The sequence below is a fragment of the Melopsittacus undulatus genome, chromosome 4, assembly GCF_012275295.1.
Source record: "Melopsittacus undulatus isolate bMelUnd1 chromosome 4, bMelUnd1.mat.Z, whole genome shotgun sequence".
NCBI classification, from domain to species: domain Eukaryota; kingdom Metazoa; phylum Chordata; class Aves; order Psittaciformes; family Psittaculidae; genus Melopsittacus; species Melopsittacus undulatus.
The window spans coordinates 19,785,439-19,809,748 of record NC_047530.1 but is presented as its reverse complement, the minus strand read 5'-3'; the positions used below and the strand labels follow the sequence as shown (position 1 = coordinate 19,809,748).

The 24,310-nt window shown below is 44.2% G+C and overlaps 1 protein-coding gene across 1 annotated transcript in view; it reads right to left on the bottom strand.

The window, feature by feature from the left end:
* Positions 1–17,370: 17,370 nt before the first annotated feature.
* The window catches only part of BRF1 (BRF1 general transcription factor IIIB subunit), a 175,394-nt gene continuing 168,454 nt past the window's right edge, over positions 17,371–24,310 (bottom strand). Inside the window, exons 17-18 of the mRNA XM_013129164.3 lie at positions 23,372–23,540; positions 17,371–21,192 (exon numbers count right to left, since the gene is read on the bottom strand). Of these exons, the coding sequence (XP_012984618.1) occupies positions 21,155–21,192; positions 23,372–23,540 (207 nt within the window). The 3' untranslated portion in view covers positions 17,371–21,154. The remainder of the gene's footprint in view (positions 21,193–23,371; positions 23,541–24,310) is intronic.

Genomic DNA, 24,310 nt, shown 5'->3' with positions numbered 1-24,310 from the left:
CATGATTGGGAAGGCAGCTGATTAGGAGTGACTGAGGGCACTCTTGCTCAGCAAACCTGTGTACAAGGTAAAAATAGAAAGCAGAAAGCACGCAAAACAGGAGGACAAAAGCCAGCCCAGCAGAGAAGGCAGCTTTAGGATATACAGTTTTCCTTTAGCCTCCAAGTATGTTGGATTTAAACCTGTCACCAGAGTCAAGTGATCAGACTGGCAGGGACTGCATGGACTTTCTTGCCCCCTCTGCAGTGTGCAAGCACAGGCAGATTTCCAGGGTAAGTTATGCAAGAAGCTGTTATTGCAGTGGCTTGGGCATTACTAATCTTCTCAACCTGTTCTGCACCTTTCCTGCTGCATTTGGGTCTTGGGTGCTACAGGATGCCAAGAAGCATCTGTAACCTATGGAAGGACAACCTATGTATTTCATGATTCCTCCTCAACATAAACCCTCTCATTTGTGACTGCAGCAGCTCATCTCCAGAGGTGCGATGGTCTCCAGCATCCCATGTGCCTTGGTATGGTTTGGTGATGTCCAAGAGCCAGTCCCAGTCCTGTGAAGTCTCATCCTTCAAGCACAAATTGCACACAGCTGGCTCACATGCCCTGCTCCAAGGCTGGCAGCCATCCTCATTGCACAGGTGACCACTGCTCTCTGCTCACCTGGGAACATGCATCCCCATGCAGCTCAGCATAGGGGCCTCTCCCTCATCTGACAGCACTGTATAAGATGCTGTGGAAGTACCAGGGACTCTTGAGGTCTGCAGATTTTGGCTTATGCAGAGATCCTGAGGAAAGACCGCAATGCACAAGCTTGACAAGCACAATCCAAAGCAGAGACAGAGCTTCCCCAGAAGAAAGGAAGAAGCATGGTGGAGCTGTGTCTCAGTAGGTCTTTGCACCACTACAGAAGTGGTGGAAGCCTTTTAGGTGGAAGAACGGCCATCATGATTTCACACCACTCCCAGCACAACCATGGGGCAGAAAAGGTCCTTCTGAATTCACTGTTGAGCACCAAGAAGGGGACAGCAGTGATGACAAGGACTGTGTACTGTCTGCTGTGCATTTGCAAGCAAAACACAGGGCTGTTGCCAGTTTCAGGAGGAGGCTAGAAGCAGGACGGCAGCAAACTCCTATGCACAGCTCAACTTGCAGCTGCTGCAGTTTTTGTAACACTTCTCTTCAGTTCATCGCCTCCCACCTGGTTCCGTTTGCACTATCATACATTCTCTGGCCTCTGAATTATGTGGCCACTGAGTGGAGCTGGGGAACAACAGGGGTAATGCTCACTCTTCCAAAGTGCTGCACAAAACAGTCCAGCAGCAATGCCAGTGGAGGGGATCACGTTGATAGCAGGGAGTGACACAGGGAGGGATGTCCAGCTGGCCAGAGGGGTGTCCACATGGAGGATGGGGTCTTGGGGCAGCCACAGGAACAGGGACAACTTTGCAAGTGCAAAGAGAGGCTGATGAAACATCAGAACCTAACTGAAAGCAGAGCATAAAACAAACCAAATGCCAAGCAAGTGATTGTACTCACTGGCTGTAACAATGCTATTCGCTCACTTGAAAACAAGCACACACCTATGCACTTTGCAGCTGAGGACCTCAGAGGAGCTGCCGGGCTGGTGCACTGCTTCCTTGCACAGGACAGTGAAACCAGAAGAGCAGCCCTTATTCCAGCAACATTTTGGGACAAATATTTTGGGACATTTCCAAGGTCTGTGTGACCCCCTTGGGACCTTACAAATTTTCTCAGAGCACTGCCAAGGGCAGACTGTACATTAAAGACCTTTGAAAGGAAAGGAAGCCCAGCAATTCTTAACACATCCACCAAGCTGCCAGCACCTGAAGAAGCAGAATCAACAGTCCTGACCAGACCGTTAAATCATTCAGAAACGTTTAGCCTTAGGCGCTAACTTGCAACAGCAACCTGGGCACAAAGCGATCTGAGCATTTCCTTTCACCACACCTCAGATGTTACACAGGTAAAGGAAACAAACCACCAAACCATGAGACACCTTCCTAGCGAAAATCTGCCTCGTTGGGCTCCTAATCCAAAACTCTGGAAAACAGGAGACATAATTTCTCCATAGGGTTACCTGACACACCAGGAGATGGAATCCTCCTACAGCCCTGCTCCTGGAAAGCTTGGAATCCCTGTTAGTTATCTGCCAGTTTGCACTTGAGGTTTCTCTTGTTGTTCCTGCCTGGGCATAACAGAGTTCCTAGATGCTTAACACAAGTCCATAAGCACATTGCGGGACACCACATACTGGAAACATGGATAGATGAAGGATGCACAAGGAGAACAGCAGCATCTTCAGGTTGCAGACCAAAGTGTGTCCCCCAGACAAGGTGTGTTTTGGGCCTCCTGTGCCTGCTTTGCTAAGGAGGCAGCTCTGCTACAGCTCTGGGGGTAAAGATTCAGGAGCCCCTAGTTCTGGTGGCAAATCTAGTTTCCAAAGTTCCTCTTACCCAGCTGACCCCACAGCCCTGGTTGCAAACAGGACCACTGAAATCATCCCAGGATTGGTTTGGTTTTAACCTGTGGTTAAAAGGGCATATAACAAAGAAGGGTATTTTTAACCTGGATCATTTCAGGAACTCAAAATACCCTCAGCCATTGCCAGGGGAGAGAAGAACATGGCGATCTGTCCCTGACACGTCCATGTTTCTGTCACATCTAGTTTGACGCAGCAGAGCCCCCAGGGACCCCAGTTAGACCACTGGTCCCATGAGGTAAACAGGAAGGGGATGCAGCATAGTAGAGGCACCAAAGAGTGTGCAAACATTTTGAATTTCCCTAAAATGTAACAGGGTGGCTCTCTGGTGGGAGTGGAGGCCTGGCTCTTCCTCCTGACAAGATGGAAGTTCCCATCCCTCTCTGAAAAGACTTGGAGCAATATGTGCCTCATCCAAAGTCAACTGTCATGAACAGGAGCCTGGTATTGACTTCCAAGGCTGAAACTTCCAGTCCTTAAACAAACAGAATATGACAGTAATACAAACAGAAAGCTCTCACCATTTCCAGCACATTTCCAAGGAGTGGTGTTTGTTCCCCAAGATTGAGGAGAAATCCCAAGAAGGCAGGAGGAAGAAGTTAATAAAGTTTTTCCATGTGGTGTCAAGCTTCAGCCAGTTTGCCCATCTGGGATATTAATAATGCAAATAGTGCTAAAGGTTGCTTTGCTCAGAATAAGCCACGGGAACTTATAGAGTTCATTAGACTCACATATTTTCTCTCCTCCCACTTAAATAAAGAGAGAGAATGCTGTGCCATTTCCTTTCACACAAAACTGTTGGGCTTTGGCAAGGTTTTTACATTGTTTAATTAGCCCACTCGAATTTCACTGAATCGGGAATATTCTAGTGACAATAATGTCCCTCTCCTGCTGAGTATCAGAAGGTGGAAAATAAAAAGCTCTGTCATGTAAATGCAGCCTCAGCAAAACCCTGAGGTGGTTGGAAAAATCATTTAGTCAAATTATTCTTCCTGCATTTGCTTATGAATTTTAGAGAATGAAAACGAGACAGATTTTCCACCTCTCTAAAACCTGCTTCTGCCTCACCCTATGGAAAAAACCCCACCACTCCACTGTTCAGCCTTACCCACTGTTGGTGCACTATCCCATAAACCCCTGCAAAAACATCTTGCAATCAACAGAAAGAAAAACAACCAACAGAACACAACCCAAAATATGATAAGCAGCCAAAAGCCTGATTCAGAGCCTAATGTAAAATACTCTTCTACCATTCACTGAAGTTAGCAAGCAGACATATTAGTCACTGATTGATATATTATCCTTCCCTGCCAAAGCATCTGGGCACATCGCAAAGTGGAAAACAGTACATTAATCTCTGTCAGAGGGAAATCAATGGGAATCAGGCACCTAATTCCCTTAGCTGCTTTGGGAAGTCCCGCCCTTTCTCCACTTATCATAAATCAAATTTAGAAGAAAATCTTTCTGTGTCTGGGAACACACTGTATCTGCCCAGCTGTGATCACTTCTCTCTCAAATTCACCCCTTAGCAGCTGGTCCTTGGGTCCAAGGACCATGTGCCATTGTGGTGCTTCCTGAGGTCCACAGATGATGCTACAAGAGGCTGTTACGGTTTTGTGTGCTGAATGAGAATCAGGTCCTCTGTACCCAAGCATCCCTTGGAAGGTGAAAGCAAAATGAAGGTGATGCCTCAAAATAAATATGGAATCAAAAATCAAACATTAATTTTGCAGTTGGATACCCGCTGGCTGAGATATTCTGCTCCTCAAAGCACTGTGGCTGCTGCCTACGGTAGGAACATTTGTCAAATTCACATTTGTTATTTGGTTGGTACCAAATAACAAATCAGTTTTCATAGGAAAAGCTGATAAATTACAGGCTTCTGAAGGTAACATCAGAAGGGCTGAGCAAGATGGACGCCTGGTGGATTTGCCCACTGAACATTATGGAACTGGGTCCATAATGACCCAACTGTGGTGTAAAATGTTGCTCCTGCCAAGAAGCCTCTAAAGTTCACTCCCAGATCCATGCCTAATGATGAACTGAGCAGATGCACCTCTCTGTACATTTTTCTGACGTGCCACAGAGAAAAGATTTACACATGGGACAAGCACCAAGAAGCTGATTCTTCCTCTTTCCTTCCAGACGAATAGGAAACAGATGACCATCTAGGCCCGTACCCCCTTACCATGCTTCTGCAGCAGCTAGTGCTCTAGAAAGCATCTCAAACCAAATGACAAAAGTACATGGCAGCCTCTCTGGGTCCAAGTGGGCCTTACACCTACCTCGGCCATGTCTACCAAAGTCCTGTTAATCTTGTTCCTGCTCAGATACCTCCACCAACAAGGGTGTGACTTATTTCCAGTCCTGCCATCCTTGCTGGGCTGAAAATAACATCTGGGCAAAGATGACGACAGTCTCTAGCATCCACAACCAAGCAGCACAACCACCGCAGTGCTAAAAGCAAACACATTTTCTTTTTTGCTCCTCAGGAGGTGTTGCGTTGTTTTGGGGTTTTTTAAATCTTCAAGAGAAATTGATTCATGTTAAATTGTATAGAAATAATTTTCCTTTCACAGCACCATGAAAGTCCCTTTCTGTCACGAAGTCCCACCTCTATAAAGCTGTTGGCTTCATGCCTATTAATTTTCTCCTTTAGAAATCAGCAGGAGGAAAGGCAGAAACTATCCCTGCAGAGACAGGAACACAACCAGTAACAGGGAGCTCCATAAGGCCCTGGCCCTAAAACACCAAGCGCATCAATACAGAATGGCGCTTTCTTCCTCTACTCTCTGAAATTGCCACTGGACAATCACTGGAGTGATTCAGACACTTCTCAGCCAAGAAAAGGAGCAGGTGAGGAGCAGGGGCAGGTGATTGTGTTGGGGGCAGAGCAAGCAGAGCAGCTTTCATAAATGCAGTGAGGAGATCTCTTTGTTCAGTGCTAATGCAATTGAAAATGCAGATTCAGATGGACCCAAAGAATTTACAAATCCATGTCAGGCTGGTCAAATCAAAAATGGACCAAAGGGGGAAGCTTGATTACAACATTATTTTCTTTTATTTTACATTAACTTTTCCTTTTGAAGCAGTATTTTAAAAGTTTACATACAGCCCCTAAGTATAAATGTTAGAGCAAATGTACATTAAATGTGACTTACACTTATGTGTATGTGGAGAATAAATATTACAAAATACAGTTTATCTGAAGTGAAATAAGATATCTGGATTTAAATCACGCAAAATGTTTAGAGATGCTTTTTTTTCCCTTCAGTGTTTTAGCTCAGCTGGCAAATCTAAACATCCATCATTGCCCTGCTTATTCTTCCATCCTGTCTGAGCTCACAGATAATGCATTTCCACATGGGGATCAGAGGCGGTGGCTTCCCATAAAGCCCACCTTCCAAACAGCACAAGTAAATCAGCCTCAGCAAGCCCTACAAGAGCTGCCAAGGAACAGAAAAAAACACATGAAAATGAACAAGATCAAATAAGGGTCTGTGCATGCATTTGACAGGTTCTGTCCTATGTAGTTAAAATAAACTTACTGTACCAGAGATGTTTTCATTGTAGTGCATGAACATCAAGTGCTAAGAGCATTTCAGTTTATTGCAAAAAACCTGTTTCCCAGCAGATGCTCTGAATCCAATCTCATTTTTCTCTGATCTTGCTGATTTTACATCTATCAGAGACTTTAGTCTGCTGCTACTTGTACAGCATTTCAAACCCCAGCTCTGAAAGGCTTTCGGCTGCAGGGCAGCCCCAAGAAACCTCTGGCAGAGCAGGGCCTCTTCTCATGAGCTGCTTTCCAGCAAAGCAGCTTATCATGCTATTGCCAAGGGAGGGTTTGTTCACATACCCACACCAGCACAGTTCAGCAAAGACCAGGAGAGTAAGACAGAGACCAAGGTTTCCAGCTTTGCCTGTTCTGCTCCTCCCTACAGCAGAGGGTCAGCACTACTCTGTCTACCCCTATGCTCAAAAGCTGATGTGGTATCAACGGTACCCCTACTGTACTGCTGTCTAGGGCTTGGGCATTGAGGAACAAGATGCTTTCACCCATTTCTGTTGAAAATTGCACCAGAAAGAACCCCAATTGCTTGAGCTTTGTGGGGTCATAGTGTGGGAACCTGAACCGACAGCCCCAGGGAGCCCCCCAGCCCTGTAGCATTTTGCTCCTCCCACAAGGTGCTTATTTTGCCTTACATGCACAGCAGCATTGCCCAGCAGCTCTGTCAGCACTTTGCCTTGCTGTACTCTCAGGTATGTTGCAAACCACCCCATAGCAGAGCAGTATCCTGCAGTGACCCCAGCTCATCCATACAGTGGAGCTGATCACACTCCCAGCCTCTCGGCCTGCCCTCTGTATGCAGTTAGTAAATACAGAAGGGAAATATCAAACCTGCCACTGTTTTGCTTCCTTTAGCTTCTGTGCTGGCCCACCCTGAGGCCAGCACATCCCACTTGCTGGCAGAACAGCATCATAGCAAAATAAGGATAAAAGGCATCCCCTGGCTATCTGAGTTTCTGCTGGCTGCTTTCCTGGGGAGAGAAGGGATAAGCTCCATCAGGATGTCAGTGCTGCCTGCATAATCCTACAGCAACAGTTAACATTTCTGTGAGCACAGACTGAACCGACACAGTGGGAGGATGCTACCCCAGCACATCAAGACTGGGGATGGGAGGGCCCGAGAACCTGCAGATGTGAGCTCCTGGAAAAGGCAGACAACCCCACGAAGGGTAGAGGCCCTTAGTGCAAGTTGGGAAACTCCTGCTTTCTTCAGGGTAGCAAACCGCCTTCGCCCTCATCCCTCACAGAGCCTGCAGCAGCGTGGTGGGGGGGGGAAGAGCACTGGCTGGGATGTAGCTGCTGGCAGGGTTTGAGCTAAAGCTGGGGACATGTCTACAAAACCAGATGGTGGCTTGGCAAACAGAATTAACTAAATGTTATCACCTTCCCCAGCCACCAAGTGGCTTTCACAGCACATTAGCACTCGACTTTTATCCTTGTCCGGCCACAACTTTCCTCTTGCCTTTGTTTGCCAGCTCTGCTGCCACCACATCCGGCATGCACCATGCTGGGAATGCAGTCGTAAGTAGGGAAGCAAGGGAGATTTTTTTACTTCAAAAATAAACAAATCCAAAACTGGCAAGTTTTTAAAGATACTTTTGCCCAGACCCCATCATTGGGTCTATTCACCAAGTGATTGGTGTGACACAATATGATGTGTGCTTGGAAGCGGTACCTGGGAACAGAGCTGTCAGGGGAAAGCCAAGAGCTATAAAGGTGCAGGGGAAAAAAACTGAGGTGAGATTTCAGCTGTTAACACGTAGCTTCATGTGTGCATGAGGCAGTTGGCACCCACCAGGCCAGGGGAGGGAGACATGCTCATAGCATTCACAGGTCACCTCACCAGCACTCACCCCTCCATCAGGCTGGCATTCAAGGTAAAGCTAATGTATAACCTATGGGATAGCTGCAGCAAGAGATCTATGTGCCTGAAACCTTCCACTCCCAGAGGGCTGGAACCATCTCAGGTCCCACCTGCCTGGAGTGGCAGGTCCCATGGTGGCCAGATGCTGCTGCACATGAGGGCAGCTGGCTGAGAAACCTGCACCCACCAGAGACTGAAAATCATTTTATTCAATTTAATGCCAAGAGTGATCATGCAAATCAGCACAATCCCATCCCTGTTCCCATGACATTTCCTGTTCAGTTTAATTGACTTTTATATTGGCCTAATGCCTCTTGGTTTCTTACCAGGAGAGATTTTTCATCACCAGTTCTTGCACCTACTCAAGGCACTACCAGGAGCCAGCCACAGACAGTCCTGGAGGAGGGATGGGAAGGAGGATGCTGCCCATCATGGGGGCAGGCAGGGCTCAGGATCATTCATAAGCACATTCATTTTACATTGCTGGCAGAAGCAATCGCCAGCAGGACAGTCAGCAATGTTGGCAGGGACCTGGTTGGTCATCACATTTCACACGCAATCTCTGGGATGAAGAGAGCAGCCTTTATCTCCCTTTCCCAAATAAACAAAACATAAAACCAGGAGAAACTCCCCAGAACACCAACAAATCTGAGGTTTTAGCCTAGATTACTTCATGGTTAATTTATTCTTGCACAACCTTGTTCTCTTTGCTTTTTGCTTTCCCTGGTGCTTGCCCCTTTGAAGTATTTATAGATTCAACTCAGATCCCCTCTTTGCCTTTCCTGGGTGAGACAAGCCACAAGCTTCCAAGTCTCTCCCAAGATAAATGCTCTATTTTCCTACCCATCTGCTTGTATTTCCATCCACATTATAGGATTGACCAGGACATGAGATCTAGTAGCCACATGCACCAAGCCAGGGACAGCTTCACACAACCAGCTCCTTCCCCCTTACGGCTATACCTCATGGTGACCTCTCTCCTGGGGCCAGGCATCCCTTCTGTAAATGGGCCCCAAGCACTGGCCTGTGAGGACAAGGATGTGATTTCTGTGGTGCAAGGTGGCACTGTCCCCGCAGCCCAGCACTTGACTGGAAGCATCCAAACCAGCATCAAGGAAAGGAAAACACACAAGACACAGAGGAGGACCCAGTCCTTTCTGCCAGCTGCAACACCTCTATATGCTGTGTGGGAACTGGTGCTGGATACCACAAAATGTCCTTCTGCTGCTGCACAGGATTCCCACCTCTTGGGAAGCCCTGTAGGTTTGTACAAAGCTCCCAGACTCACTGCCTGTCCGTGGCTGCTTTGCTCATGCCCCAGCAGCACGCAGCCCTCTGGTTCTCCCCCGCACGTTTCTTCTCCTCTCTGTCAGCAGCACTTTGGGGAAATTCACGGTGATGAAGCTACACGGTGATCAGTGGTGTTCGCCTGGGAAACAGAGAGCAGCAGAAATGGTCTAAATACTTTCAGGCTTCTGGCAGTTCACAGAGCAATACCCCAGGCAAAGAAAAAGATATCTTGATTAGAATAATTATAATTGTCTTTTCCTTTGCTCTTTCTACAGAAATTCCAGGCTAAATTATCATCTAATTTCAGAGAGCTCCATGACCAAGATTATCTATGAGTCATTTGTAATTACGTGCCAGATTGTATTAAAGCATGAAAATACAAAGGTTTCTCATCAAATACTAAGTGGGGGAAGAGAGAGAATCAAATTACATTGGAGGAAGGTAACTGTTCCAGCCACTTTCTGATTCATGGCATCCAGCAAATGCAAAGGGAGGGGAAGAAAAAGGAAAAAAGAGAATTTTCTCATTTTAATAATTGTAGAATTGTGAAAACTGACAAATTGCAGGAAATTCCAGTTTAAGGCTGACATACCATCCTTTTCCAGTGCTCTGGAAGACAGTGAAAAAAGCTTTAACTCTCCCATTCTGATGCTGCACTAATTCCCATGGGAATTTCTACCACAGCTTCACTGCAGTCCTGAGTTTACTATTAAGAAGTGTATAAAACCTGCCCATTTAGAAATGCAGCCCATATCTACCCCAGTTTGACTGGGAGCAGCAGACACACCAGCTGCCATCCTGCACACCCTCATACCCAGCAGCAGGCAGTGTTCCTGGACTCCTGCATCCCTGCCTGGCCACCTCCCCAGCCCAGCTTTCCTGGAAAATTGGGGCTCTTCTCCCATAGCAGTATATCCACAGCCCCGGATTTGCAGCATCAGTGGTGAGCCCCAGGATCAACCCTGGCATGCTGCATATTGTATTTTAAATAGCCAGAGGGAAGCAAAGGTGAAAGTGTTCCCCACATGGAGATGTGGAGAGAAAAGGAGGGAGGACATGGGGTGTTGGAAGCAGTCATTGGTTGTATGCACAAAGTGCAGGGCTGCATGTCAAGGGAGACCCTCATGACAGTCTTGACAAGGCTGTAACATGTGTTCACTTCATAAACATATGCACACGTGAACTTTAAATTAAATATTAACACACTGTACAACTTGGATGGGGCCATTTGTCTGTCCTCAGAGAACAGAGTCCTGTTTTTCCCCTACAAAAATGAGCATTATTGAGTAGTCACAGACAACAGGGAAATATCTGAAACCTCAGCAGCCGTGTGCAAGCAAAGCACAAGATGATGATAGCTCCTCTATGACTCAAAGGTCTGGGATACATCCCTGCAGACTTCCATGCCTCTGGTTCACTTGGATTCTATTCCTGCAGCCATGGCCAGGGCTCCTCCAGGTGCACTCACCTACCACATCCCAGGACATCACTCCTACCTCTGCTCTCCACAGACACACAACAGCTCAAACTACTCACCAGAGAGCTGTTTTGGGAGAAACCGAACTCCTTTCATTTGGTTTCCTTGGCTTTGCTGATAGCCTCTCCCAAGCCTGCAGTGAAAGCACTGCCCTGATCTGCATAACCTCGCCATTACCCTTGACCCCAGCATGGAGCACTGGGAAAGCATTGCAGCCTGTTCACAGGCTTGCCCAGCTCATGAGAGAGAACAGCAACAGGATTACACAGGTGACTTACATCACGCTTGGCTCACACAAGCCAGGTGAAGGTAAAATGTCAATAGTACTTATTTACTCAGCCCCTGTGACACAAGCACCATCATCACAGGTGTTTGTAAAAGCCATGAGAAATGAAATAGAAAACAACATTTGCATCTAGCATCCCTAGGGTGGCACGGGAAACATCTCACTCACTCCCAGCCACACAGCTACCCTGTGCCTTGAGCCGCCCCTGCCAGCTGAGCCCATGGCACACCTCACCCTCCACAGCTCTCCTCTGAAGCCTTCCAGAGGACCTGGGAAATTTTATCTTTTGGCAAGAAACTCAGCCCTTTCCTGCTGCCCTGGAGATGCCCTGCTGTTTTACTTAACTCAAAACAAGGAGAGCTTGGGATGCAAGTGTGTCTTACAGCTTCATGCACCTGCCTAGCTCCTTAACAACTCCCTGTCACAGGGAAGGGCACAGATTCACCTTTCCCTTCCCATCTCACTGTGTCTGGAGATCCTTTAGGTGAAACTTCATTTACACATGAGCTTCTCCATGCAGCGTTTCTCCAACATATATGGTTGGCACAACATCTAGATGGATGCTCGTGTATCTATTGAGTCAGGGTTTGAGGGCAGCCAGCAATGGGCTCTAATGAGCTCCTGTCTTCCCATCTCTACCCTTCAAGTCCTGATTCTCAGTGAAACATCAGGGACCAGTGCTGGTGATCCCTATGGTGGATGCCAGTGCTGCAGAGCACAGACAGATTTCAGGGACAGTAGTGGGCAGGAATTTCATCTCCAGCTCCATATGACACTGTAACCCATGAGGTTTCCTGGGAAGAGACTTGTACTTTAGCTTTGGGGGTAGAGAAAGTTCACAGTCACCATGACTGTATCAAAAGACCTCCAGAAGCAGACAGAGCACTTACTTCTGGAGGGATCAGAGCACTCCTGGGTTGTTCTGATGAATCCATGCCATAACACATAGACACAGGCACCACAGCGGTGGGCCAGGGACAGGAGGACGCCCATAGCATTCCAGATGTGGCCCACATGAACTTCAGATTTCATTGATGGAGTCCAAATTAAACATGCTCATGCACCAGCATATGACACAACTTAAGTAATAGAAGAGTAGTGTGGGAAATGAGAGAAAGAAGCTAGCAGCAGCAATTCATGTGCAGGGCAAACAGGCCAGCTGCAGTTAATTCTACATGTGCTTCAGACATTCTGAATTCTCTTCATTCCACAAAATTTTTGTGATGCCTGTCGCATAAGCATGTTTTAAATGCCAAATTTAGCTGCAATGAGCGCTGCTTAGCAGCCTCATAAACGCTCCTCCTGCCTCTTGCAAAATGGCAAATAAACAAATTATTAATCTAAGATATTTATGGTGCAACTTAAAAAAAGCTCTTTTGTTTTGGCAAGTGGTGGCTGGTTAAGGGCAGAAGGGAGGTACTCAAGCAGCTTGCTCTTTAGAACAATCAGGACTTTAAGGTTGAAAAAGGTGAGAATGGGTTTTCCTCACCTCACTCCTGGTGACTAGAGGCAAACACTCTGTTCCAACAACTCAGCAGGAGCTCCTTTATGTTCAGCAGAGACAAACAGGCAGCCCAGGATGTCACCAAGTAAAGATCATAGAATCATAGACAAAATTACAACAGATGCCCCCTATTTGCTAATTAATACTAGTATTGCAAAGCAGAGGAGAAAATGAAGAGCTGGCACCTCCCTTGTTTGGATCCTGAAGGGCAGTTGATCACAAACTCCTTCCTAAACTCCTCCTCAGCAGCGGGGCAGGGAAACACACTGCTGTTAGAAGAAGGAAACTTCTTCATGTCAACTCTTTGCAGCTCACAGAGCTTTTCCATGCAACTGTTATGGTTCTCAGGGCTCACAAGTAGAGAAATTCTCCTCTGCTGAATGCAAACATCCTAGCAAAATTCCTTATTTTCCTTCCTATACATTGGTGAGGTCATTGTTAACAAGTCCATCACTATAGGTCCCGGGTATCTTACAGCATGTTATTTAACACTGTTGTTTCGGTGATCCTATGTGTTCAATGTGGAGAGAAAGGGGAAGGCTTTTCTTAATGACCTGTATAGCACACATAGCTGCAAGGCTTTTCCAAATCTGAAGAATAGCTTCTGAGATTAGATCAGCTACCTCTAGAAAAACTAGAAGGACAAAGGTCTCCAACAGTGCAAAAAGCTGACTCTGAAGCTTGACCAGGTGTGACAGGGTCAGCAGTCCAGCCACAGGAGGAACAAAGGGTTGGACAGACTAAGAAGGTAGCCAGGCAATTACTCATTTAGTAGGCATCTTTTATTGCTTTTGTGAAGCATGATTCATCTCTTAATATGTGCAGGGACAGCCAATCCTCTGGCTGTGCAAATGAATCACCACACACTCCCTACTCCCTGCTCCCACGAGGCCAAGACCCTGCACAGCCAAAACAAACCCTCAGAGGAAGTAGGTCTGAAAGTCAGCAACCACTCACATAAAAAAAAACCCCACAAACAAAAGCTCACATATTTAAAGGGATAGAAACCCTCACTGTCATGGATTGGGTGTTCCAGATCTGAGTACACTCATTATGAGACAGCTCACAACTCCAAAGAACATGGCACTGATTGCTCAAGAGAGAAATAAAGGCATGGAAGAACCATTGAGACCTGAAAAAGTTTTTTTGACCATCATGTTCGTACCTGCTTTCAACACAAGCATTTTGTATCTCAGGAGAGTTAGCAAAGGTGGAAGAAGGAAGCCAAGATTCATAAGGCTGTCCTGCATTAACAGGGTCTCTCCCATCTCCTTTTTCTTATCCTCACATGCTGCTGATGCTGAAATCCATAAAGGATGTCCACAAGGAGCTGGCACACTGCTGTCCTGCCTGCAAGGGGCTGCCTGTAAGTTTCACAAAAAATTTTACTGCAGCAATGGAACGAGGCAAGTACACGAGAAATGTAATATTTCTCCTGAACTGCAGCAAGTTAATGACATTTCCCTCTCCCTTTGCACCTCTGTAAATCACGGTGTGACTGTAGAACTCAACAATGTTACACTGATGTAAAACCACCCCTGAGAGGAACCAGTTGGCATAAATCATCCCCTTCTATTTCCTAGTACATAATCTGGTGCCAAGCTCCACCAAAACCAAGGAGAAAACATTCCCAAGATTTTTCCAAAGGCAATAGTCTGTCTAAGCACAAGTTTAAATGTCTGCCATTAAAGTTTTCTTTATCTCATTAAAATGACTTGCAAACCCATCTGTTAGCTAATAAAGACTTTTTAAAGCTTTAATATTGTATTTTCAATGAAATATACTAAGGGGAAAACAGGACATGTATTTAAAAAGACAGAGCAGCAACAATCTGCTGTTCTTTCACGGAAAGCCAATAATGCTCACTTCCCTGACTAATTAAAGAGACTGAAGACCTCAGCCCTTTGAACGTTTCTTGGACAAATATCATAATTCCTAAATGCTTCTGCATTTTTCCTCAGACTGCTCCCAGATACTGCGTCCTTGCTGATATCACTGTCAGGTTTAAAAAGGCAGATTTTACTTTCATGTCTGACTCCATTCCATTTTGTTAGCTTCTCACACCTTAAATATTCATTACAGACTGCAGGGATTCCAGCAGGTAACTTTGCTTCCTCTAGAGACATTTTCTGGTTTTGCTGGCAGACGGAGTGACCACGAGCTTGACTTCCACCCAACCGTAAGGGTGACTCTGGCACCAGACTGAGTCTCACCAGGCACTGATGGCTGCACCATCCAAGGATGCAACACAAGGTTTTGATCAGCTGCCATCCAGAAGCAAAACCCATGCCTGTCCCTAAAGCTCTCCTCCAGCGTTGGTTCAGAAGTAGTTGTCAATCCTACTTTCCAATTAGACCAGACTGTGCCATGCTCCCAGCTCAGTCATTTCTCACATGTTGCACCCTCAGACACAAGGACTCTTTTCATTACTTCCTTCTTGCTGTTCCTGGATGTTGCCATGGCTGCGACATTGCTGCTTTCTGCACTGATCTCACCATACCTGCAAGGGTCCCTGACACAAGTGAGAGTAGCACTTCCAGAAACTATTTCAAACATCCATCTTTTCCAAAAATGCCAATGACTGCATGTTACAGAGAAGGGCAGACAACACAGGCAGTAAGGGTCTATGTGTAAGGGGGACTTAGCAGCCCCATGCCAGTTTGCCAAAAGTCCTTGGTGGTTCTAGATTCCCTCAGCTTCCACATTCATTTCCTTCAGCTACCCATAAGAAATTGTACAAGAGGTGAGATCATCAGAGACAGCAAAGCAGGCTCAGAGCAAAGGCATGGGTGAAACCTCCAAGTACCAAAACTGCACTCTTTCCAGGAACAGGAGCTACTGTGTCTCAGTCTTTTAGCCTGCTGAGTCATTGCTGGGCAGGATCTGGCAGTGAGTGAGCTATAGTCACTAGCTGGAGAGCAAGACAGGCACCATGCCCATGTGAGCAGTTGAGAGTGAAGAGTAAGGGATGTCATGGGGAGCCATCTGACACAGTTTCACACACACACAAACATACTCCTTCCTTTGCAGTATTAGGAAACACAGAGACTTGTCTCACAGTGAAATGAGGAGGAATTTCAGATCACAGCTTACCAGCCTAGGTCTCCTCCACTGTGTTCACTACTTGCTTCTCCACCTCTGGTGAGGGACATCCCTGTCTCTGACATCTGGAGCGACTGATGCTTGCAAACTCCAAGTTTCACCACAGTTCCCTGCCTGTGCTGCTTTCCTCCTCTTTTTCTCTTACTTAACATATCTGCTCTTCAGTAGTGATTGCTTACGCTTGCTGAGCACTGAGCACTCTGCACTCAGTGAGCTCAGTGCTCACTTCTTTGCAGAAGGAAAGCTGCAATCCCCAGCAAGGTCCTTGCAATTTATTGCAGTAGAGGGAGTAACTTAAAAGTAGACACACACATCCCCAGCCCTGAAAAGCATTTTCTTGGATGGCAAGGTAGCCTATGCCCCAGTCAATCTAAGTTCTACCCAAGAATTTTATGATAGCTAGGCTTGGCTGTGAAAGTAGGCTTGAAGTGACACTGGAGGAGCCACAGCCTTCCTTCCAAACCTCATCTAAGTCCTGTAATAGTTGTGTCTTCATCCTGCCTACTTCTGACCTTGACTTCAGGTGTCACAGATGGCCTCAATTGCTTACCTCCTTCTGAGCATCATACATGCTGTAGTAGTCACGGTGGATTAATGGATAGGACTGATCCATGGGCTGAACACAGCCCTTGGGACCCCCAAACTACCTCTCTGCACAGTGGTATCAATACAGCTGCTTGTCCCCACTGATGTATGCAGCAGACTGGGATAGATGTAATCTCCTAATTGATGGACTATCATCTGTCACCTGAGATGTAGCCCCTTTCACACTGGTATTATATCCACAAGCAGTGACAACACTTAGGGTCTAAGATGGGCAGCTTTACAAGAGTTGATAGAGACCTTTTGCTTGCCAAGTGGCTAGGGGGTCTACACTTGCATGAGTGCCAAGAACATTGGCCAAAAGTGTTTTAGATGGCATTTTATTAATGTAGTGCAGCCAGCTCCTCTGAAAAAGCATAAAATGTGCAGGGAAGATGAACAAGGGGAAAGATCCTTCATCTTACTGCAGGCAGCAAAATCCTCTCAGTCTCTTTCTTGTAGTGCCTGGTGGTCCAAAAAGAAAACACAATGATTCACATCACACTGATTTGCTGTTGGAACCTCAGAGCTTACGGTAGGCCCTACTGATTTAATGCAGCATGCAGCAGTATCAAACAGTATTTCCCAGTGGCCTGGTGTTAGTTTGCTTGAAAATAGTGGCTAAAGTTCTGAAGCCATCTGCTTTAGCTATATTCTACCCTGTGTCAACCCATGAATCTTACTTGGATTGTACTGGTATGTGTGCAGACTCTACCCTGGTGAGCTCCCAGCGCATGTGCAGGAATCAAAGCAGATACAAAGAGTAAACACCCATGTGCACAAATGGTAGATGCGGATTTCAGCCTCCAAACTGTGTCAACCAGATGCTGATAAAATAACATAATTTTTAATTCAGCATACACCTTATTTATCAAGATATCACAACTTTCAGAAACAAGCACTGGAAGAGTTCCACTAAACACACACACTATACATTGTTCCCACAGTTAGTTAATTATATAGCTCAGTGGAAAAGACTTGTTAATGTTATGCAGTTTACAGAAAGTATCTACATTTATCAGTGGAACAATATCTTGTAAAAAACACTTGCCTGATTAGACATGTCTTCCCTTTTTACAGACGAAAGAAACCTCCGAATTATAAATTTTGGCCACTATAAACCAACCATGCAGCAATAAAAAACAAATGTTCATAAGAACGAAGATAGAAAAATCAGAAATTAGAAGGAGAGCATGGTAAAAGATGAATTCTGCAAGGATTTATTTTTTTACTTACAGCAAATATATTACAGTAAAAAAGCTTAACATGGCTCATATTGCGGTTGTGTAAGGATGATACATATGCTTACATCAAACAGGTTTAATCTCCTTGGCACTACCTGAACCAAATGCAAGAATGCAACATAAAATTAAGAAACAGCACATTTATTAGGCAAATTCTACATCAACTGTACACATCTGCGGCTGGAGTTTCAATGCAATCCAAAGAATACAAACAAGCCATCAGGATGGCAAGAACTTTTTCAACAAACATGTTTAATCCTCAAGACAAGGTTGTCTGGCAACATTTAAAAGTTGCTGTACTGAACATAGTGATTTTAAGGAAATGTCATAGATGATTAAGACGCTGAAAATGCACTCACCACACTGAAGAATCCCGTTATTTTCCTTATTTTTGTCATTTTTTTTGACCCCCACCATGCAAAAATGTGAAAAGATTGCATGGCAGACAAGCTGAATGCAACTGCTGCTGTCAAAAACAAAGTGACTTGTAGCAACAGACATGCTTTATGCAACAAACCCAATGATATATAGCTTGTGTGAGTTCAAATGCAAAGATCTAGGAACAACAGATGTTGAAGCCTTATAAGCTCTCTTCATTATAATCAGAATCCTGAGAAAAGCAGGGTCCAAATTACTCCAAGTGAATTTAGGCTTACTTATATGCAACAAAATTGTCCAGATACCTCAATAGTAGTAAACAGAGTTACTGCAGTGTTAATCTTTTTACATTTTAATGAGTAGCTATAAAAACAGAAACTAGCGTGTTCTAATCTGTTTACATTTCCTGAGCTTAGTTAAATCAAGAAGGAATGAACATTATAAAAATCCTGGTAAGTCACCAATAAATTAAAAATGTACATAACCACTATCGCTTAAGAAGCTTTACAATGCTTGAAGTGAAGTCTGCCTGTCTGATTACCATGGTTTTTCCTTTAGAACTCCTGTACAGAAACCATGCCATTAACTTCATCAGCAATACTGAGATGCTATGGAATTGTAGGTTTTTTTTTTCTGTTCTCCAAGTGGCTTCTAGCAGACCATACGACAGCCATTCCTAATCAAATCAGACGAGACCATTCAAAATCTGCAATCCTCTACTTCCAGTGCAAGAAACAATGATCTCAGAAACGCAGTGTGCTACTGCAATTATAATTTCCTAGCAGCAGCTATTTGGGTGGACTCTGGGCTCCCGCACATAACATCACCACACTGGCAGCAGGGTCAGTATCCTTTAGGGGGAACAAAATAATGAAAAACTACATGGAAGACTGGAGGAAAGACCCTCAGCAATAAAGAATTTATCTTGGTGGTTTCTTTAAGAGCCAACATCTTGCATTTGAGAAAAGCACTGGTCCTCCATGAGTCACACACATGTTTATTTATGCATGTTTATTTCCTGCATAGAGAATAATGTGTACCTTGGAATAAAACCGAGCTTTGAGAATATACTGAGACCATGGGTATTTGTCGTAATGCTACTGGCAGAAATAATCCAAACCCAAATGCTCCAACTCAACTGTCCCAAAGATTTGCAGAGCACGAACTCTGATAAAACAAACGACTTTTAAAAATCTGCTTATAGCACGATTTTTAATTTGTGGTGTAGATAAAAGAGAGGTAGAAAGGTTTATCCCCTCAATATCATTTTTTGTGCAGTATTTATAAAGTATTGGGAAAAAAAAATCTGTAGGCTTTTGGTGAAAATACCAGCTTTTCCTCTAAGAGTTATATGGAATCTCTTCTTTCCACTGAAGTGCTGCAAACTAAGCAACTGGAATCTGGTTCAGAAAAGCTCCTTTTCCCATTAGCTTCATTACATCGTTTGTGTTACCGTATTCGGATTTTAAGAAGTTATTCTGGAAATACTCCTATGCAGGCTCAAAAATATTTAGCAGATACAAGCTACCCAAAAACTACATTTAACAGCCAAATAATATCAAGCCCACTCCTAAAAAGAGCACTCACTCTTGCTCTACTTACTTGATCCATCCCGCTTATGCATGCTACTGAGATGGAAAAGTATAGAAGGCCTTTTGGCCCTTCCCCCCTCTTTGTTGAAGACCACAGGTATGAGCAGCATCATCACTCTGGCTGATAATAGCTACAGAGTGTCCTAAGGCAGCTTCTCTTCCTCCCATGATTCACCCTCTGCAGCATGAGGATGGATGGTGCTTTAGTGATGAACACTCCTCAAAAAGGGTAGGAAAGACAACTTGACCAGGAGAGACAGCTTAAGAGAAACCACATTGGTAAGACAAATATCCATCTTTCCCTGGTGTAAGACCAGCCTGCAGTGCTAAAGTTTTTATGACTGTCACTAGGCAAAGGAAAGAGATGAAAACATTTTGGGTACCACAGCTGCAGTCATCAAGAGTGTGATCCAGAGTGCAGTGCATTCTGAGCATTCTGAATGAAGTGCATTCACTGAGCCAAGAGCCTTGGACTGAGCAGTGCCAGGGAAAGGCAAGTCAGAGACAACAGGGTGGGATCTGGCAATAAGGGCTCTGTCCCTGATCCCCAGTTTAACTGCACTGGGAGAGCTGATGGATCTGGAAGAGAAGGACCTGCCTGTTGTCATTTTGGGGCACACAGGGCTGAAGCATTACTGCTCCATTACTGCATTACTCAGGTAGCAGTGACTGTTCAAGGGCAGGATTTGGGCCATGAAAGTCAGACTGCTGCATGGTGACCTTAAATTTACCCAGAGAAAGTTAAATAAATTATATTAAATTAAATTTGGCCAAAGCAGATGCTAGCTTATTTATTAAAAAGATCAGCTTTTTCTTTCCTTCAGCCAGTTTTAGAGACAAGCAGCTCCAGGGTGCAGACCGCCATTCTAACTCAGCTGGACAAGAACAGCTACATAGAGATGGTCAGAGTGACTCTCCTGCAGCAATACCAGCCACAAAAAACCTGGCTGTTCCTAGGAATGCCCAGCAAAGGCATGTGAGCATAGCATTGTTGCCTGCTTGCTCTCTACACTTCTTGCCTCACATAGGTCTTCTCCCTCCTTCCAAATAAACCACACAGGACAGTGGAAAATGATTCTAAGCTGCCAACATTGTCTCCTATTGTTGTCCTTTTAAGAAATCTATTAATTGGTTAGTACAAAGAACTATTTACTTAATTTCAAAGAAACCAATACTGTATTGCAAACATATAACTTGTCATTATTTTCTGATACACTCTGGTAAGGAAGCTTGTATACAATAACAAGTTCATGTTCATTATACACGCTGGAAATGTTTTCTTTCTTTCAGTTGTAGCATTATGAAACAACTAATGCTACTGTACTGAAATAATCAACACTTCTCCTTTTTACCTGTTCTATCCGTCCTTCAATCTGCTCCCCTTGAACAGCATGCCTAAAAGCACAGTCACGTAAATAAGAGATGTGTTGCTTTCAGCCACACATGCTTTATACACAGTCTATTTTGTCTCTTTTGTTCTCTGGAAACATTATTCCCATTAACTTCATCCTCAAACTATGATCCACCAACATAAAGAAAAATTCAAGTACAAACCCAAACACTGTTGCTGGGTTATGGGTCAATGTAAACTGACCAGAGTCAATGGCAACCTAAAATTCACTTACAAAAGTAAGGATTGTTCGATTATATTTGCTGACCATAGAAAGCTTCTTTCATATAAAGAAACCTAATTAAACTCATACAGTTTGAAGACTGAAGATTTGCTGGGAACAAGACATAGTCCATGTCCTTTGGAAGTAAGTGGAACTAATAGCCATCATCATCATCCACGTCACAGCCATAATCTGAAATACACAAAAACAAAGGCATATAAAAAAATACAATATTCCAGCTAGATACAACAGAAGTATTGCTATTTTCAGGTTGTTTTTCCACTGCATAACTAGATGGTAAGTTTTGTCTTAAGCAAGCATTTTAAAAAAATCATGTGTTTTCTTAGGGCTAAATAAAAAGCTCATGTATGTACTTCCCTCAATGAAATAAAAGTTATTTGCAAGCATGTATGTGTAAATATCTTTTCTGACTTGTCACTGGGACCTCATTTAGGAATACTTGACACATGGATAAATGAAATATTTGGTTTGATTCGGAGGTTAGGGTGATCAAGATGGATTGTCACAAGTAATTTGGAACATGGTGGCTGATAAGCAGCAGCATACATTTACAAGTAGGCATGGTCCTCACTAGACATAGCCACCAAGAAAAAAGCTGACTTGTTTACACTATTCATGAATTCGTAAGCTGAAACTGCAAGGGTTCAGAGATAGCTCAGAGTTCCCATCAACATCAAAGGAGTCGTGCCACAAATCCTGACCAACACATCTGACTCAGATGTCCAGTATCTACTTACTCCTAGAGGAGCAGCTTAAAATTTTGCCTAGATTTTTTTTATCCAGTTCTGTTTTCTTAAACAATGCTGAGTGCAGAGACCGTGTGATGTGTGTGTCAGAAGGCAGGCCTGTGTGTTTCTAACGCACCAATTTGCCTTCTGTGTGCTATGATTCTGAAGGCAGTGAATCAGGTATTTTCTGTTGTGTCGTCAAACCTGTGGATAGCCATTACATAGGAGCATTCATTAAAGTTAACCTTTATATTCCAAACTCAATACAGTGCAACCAACATTTCATCCAAAGAGGGAAGCAAATGCTCGGAAGCAGAATTAAATGTAATTTGTAATAATTTGAGTAGAATGGGTGAAGTTCACCATCTGTAAATCCTGCAGTTATTCCAGGCAGACAGGTCTAAAATCTATGATGAAAGCAGTTAGAAAGGAGTTATTTGTTTTGCGGGAATACTCCTTTCCTTTTCATTTCTATTGTTTTTTAACTCTGACTTTTCAGCTGTTGTCCAGACCAGACAGGGAGCAGTGGAATGTTCTCAGAATGGTTTAAAGATAGTAACATTTACAAAGGAAAAAAAAGCTCAGTGACCTTTATTCTATTTCAGGGTGGGGGGAATATTAATAAACATGGACCCACCCTCCCCCACATGGGTGCCTTTTCTTGGGAACATTATTCTAATAATAAATGCAGGCAACAAACTGTTTTTCCTACAGTTCGGCAATTATTTTCCAGTGGAGAAATCAATTTAAAAGCAACAGACACTTTTGTGAAATGTATACATATTGTCTATGAACACCAGATTAATCGCACTGGAAAGATTTTTGCAATAAATAACATTTCAGTAGGAAACTTACTCTCATCTTGTTTTTCACAACCCATAATTGGCAGCTCTCACTGAAAAAAATATTTTTGTGTATTTTCAAAGCTTAAGTTTCTATAGAGAATTTTTTAATAAAGTATAAATGTGGATGTGTCCAGTTAAGAAAAAAACCTGCCTTTTCCTGCCACCAAAGAAACCTAAATTAAATGAGTGGCTTTTTTGGTAAACCAAAGAAATTAGCACACATCTGTGTACCATACAGCATGTCGTATGCTATCAATGTGTCTTCTGTTCTTGGTGAAGAACTACTTCCTCCTAACACTTTCCCCAGAAGTGGAGTGGGACTATTCATTCTGTTTTGAGCTGGACAGCCATGTATCCAGGGCTCAGGGACAACTGGATGTTGCTGTAGCTGAGAAAGGAGGCAGGAGCATGACAGCTTTGCTTGGGAGGCAATAAGCCCCAAGCACTGCTAATGGAGGGGTCACTGATCCCGTAATTCCTCAGATCCATGTTAATAAACTACTTTGGAAAAATGTGTATAACATCAGTTTGTTTCTGAGAAATCCTCTTAGCCTAAAGCTCAAGAAGCAAAGTTTTCTCAGGAGCAGTCTCTAAGAAGGTCAAGTTTTGGACAAGGGTGACTTCAGGCTTTCCCACAGGAATGGGCAATGCTGGAAATGTGGCCATAGGTCTGTACAGGATGAGATGCCAGAGAACAGGAACAAGCAGGGAAAACCTGTCTGTCCTCAGCCCTGAAACGACAAACCCCACAGAATGACAATTTAGGCAGCAGTTTACCATTTCCTCCCATTAACTGCAAGGCGCTCATGCAGTGATCATCATCTTCTTCTATTTCTTCCTCTTCCACCTCTTCATCAGGGTTGTAAGCTACTGGGCCACTCTCCACTAGCACAGCTGCTGCTTTTTCTAAGCCAGTGGCTTCTGCTTGTGCACTTGGAAAAGTCACCTGCAAAAAAGGGAAAGGGACAGTAGAGCAGCCCTTCCTTTTGTTCAATATTTGGATAAAACTTTAGCAGCTTCCAAATGACAGGAGAGCTGGAAGCCCATGTACAGTGTTAGAGGCTTAGCTGCTCTAGGGGACATGCAACTTGCTCAAAGAAATGTTGCCTGAATGAAAGTCAGGCACAAACATCCAGTTTTCACATAATTCATATCCAGGTAACTGAAATATCCAGAGACGGTAACAGCAGAACTAGGATCCTCTTGCAAGCACAAGGTAAGGAGAAATCTGGGAGTGTAGGCTCCTCAGTAGAGCTCTGGGTAAAAACTTACAACCTTTTCCTCACTGTGCTTGACTCACATCAGGCCTATTACACAATAATAATATTATTGACACTTTAATGATAGCAAAAATGTACCCTTCAAATCAGAAAAAAACCCAACATGTATTGGTTTTGACAGGTCTTGGGTTGGTTTTATTTTGAGTCACAATGAGGTATGGAACAAACAGCACTCTTTAGACAGCACTTAATATGATGGCAGAGTGCTAGGTTAGTAATACACAGAATACAACCAGCCCCAGTAACATTACCTATGAAATTCATCAGAATAATGATCACCAATTAAGCATTAATGGGACCCATTCGGTATATGTACCTCCCCAGTTAGCTGTTCCAAGCTTAGGCAGGACACAGCAGGCAGGGTGAAAAGAGGCAAGACCTTCAAGGAATCAGAGGCGAATTAGGTGAAAGTAATACTGGTTCTAGCTCATTAATA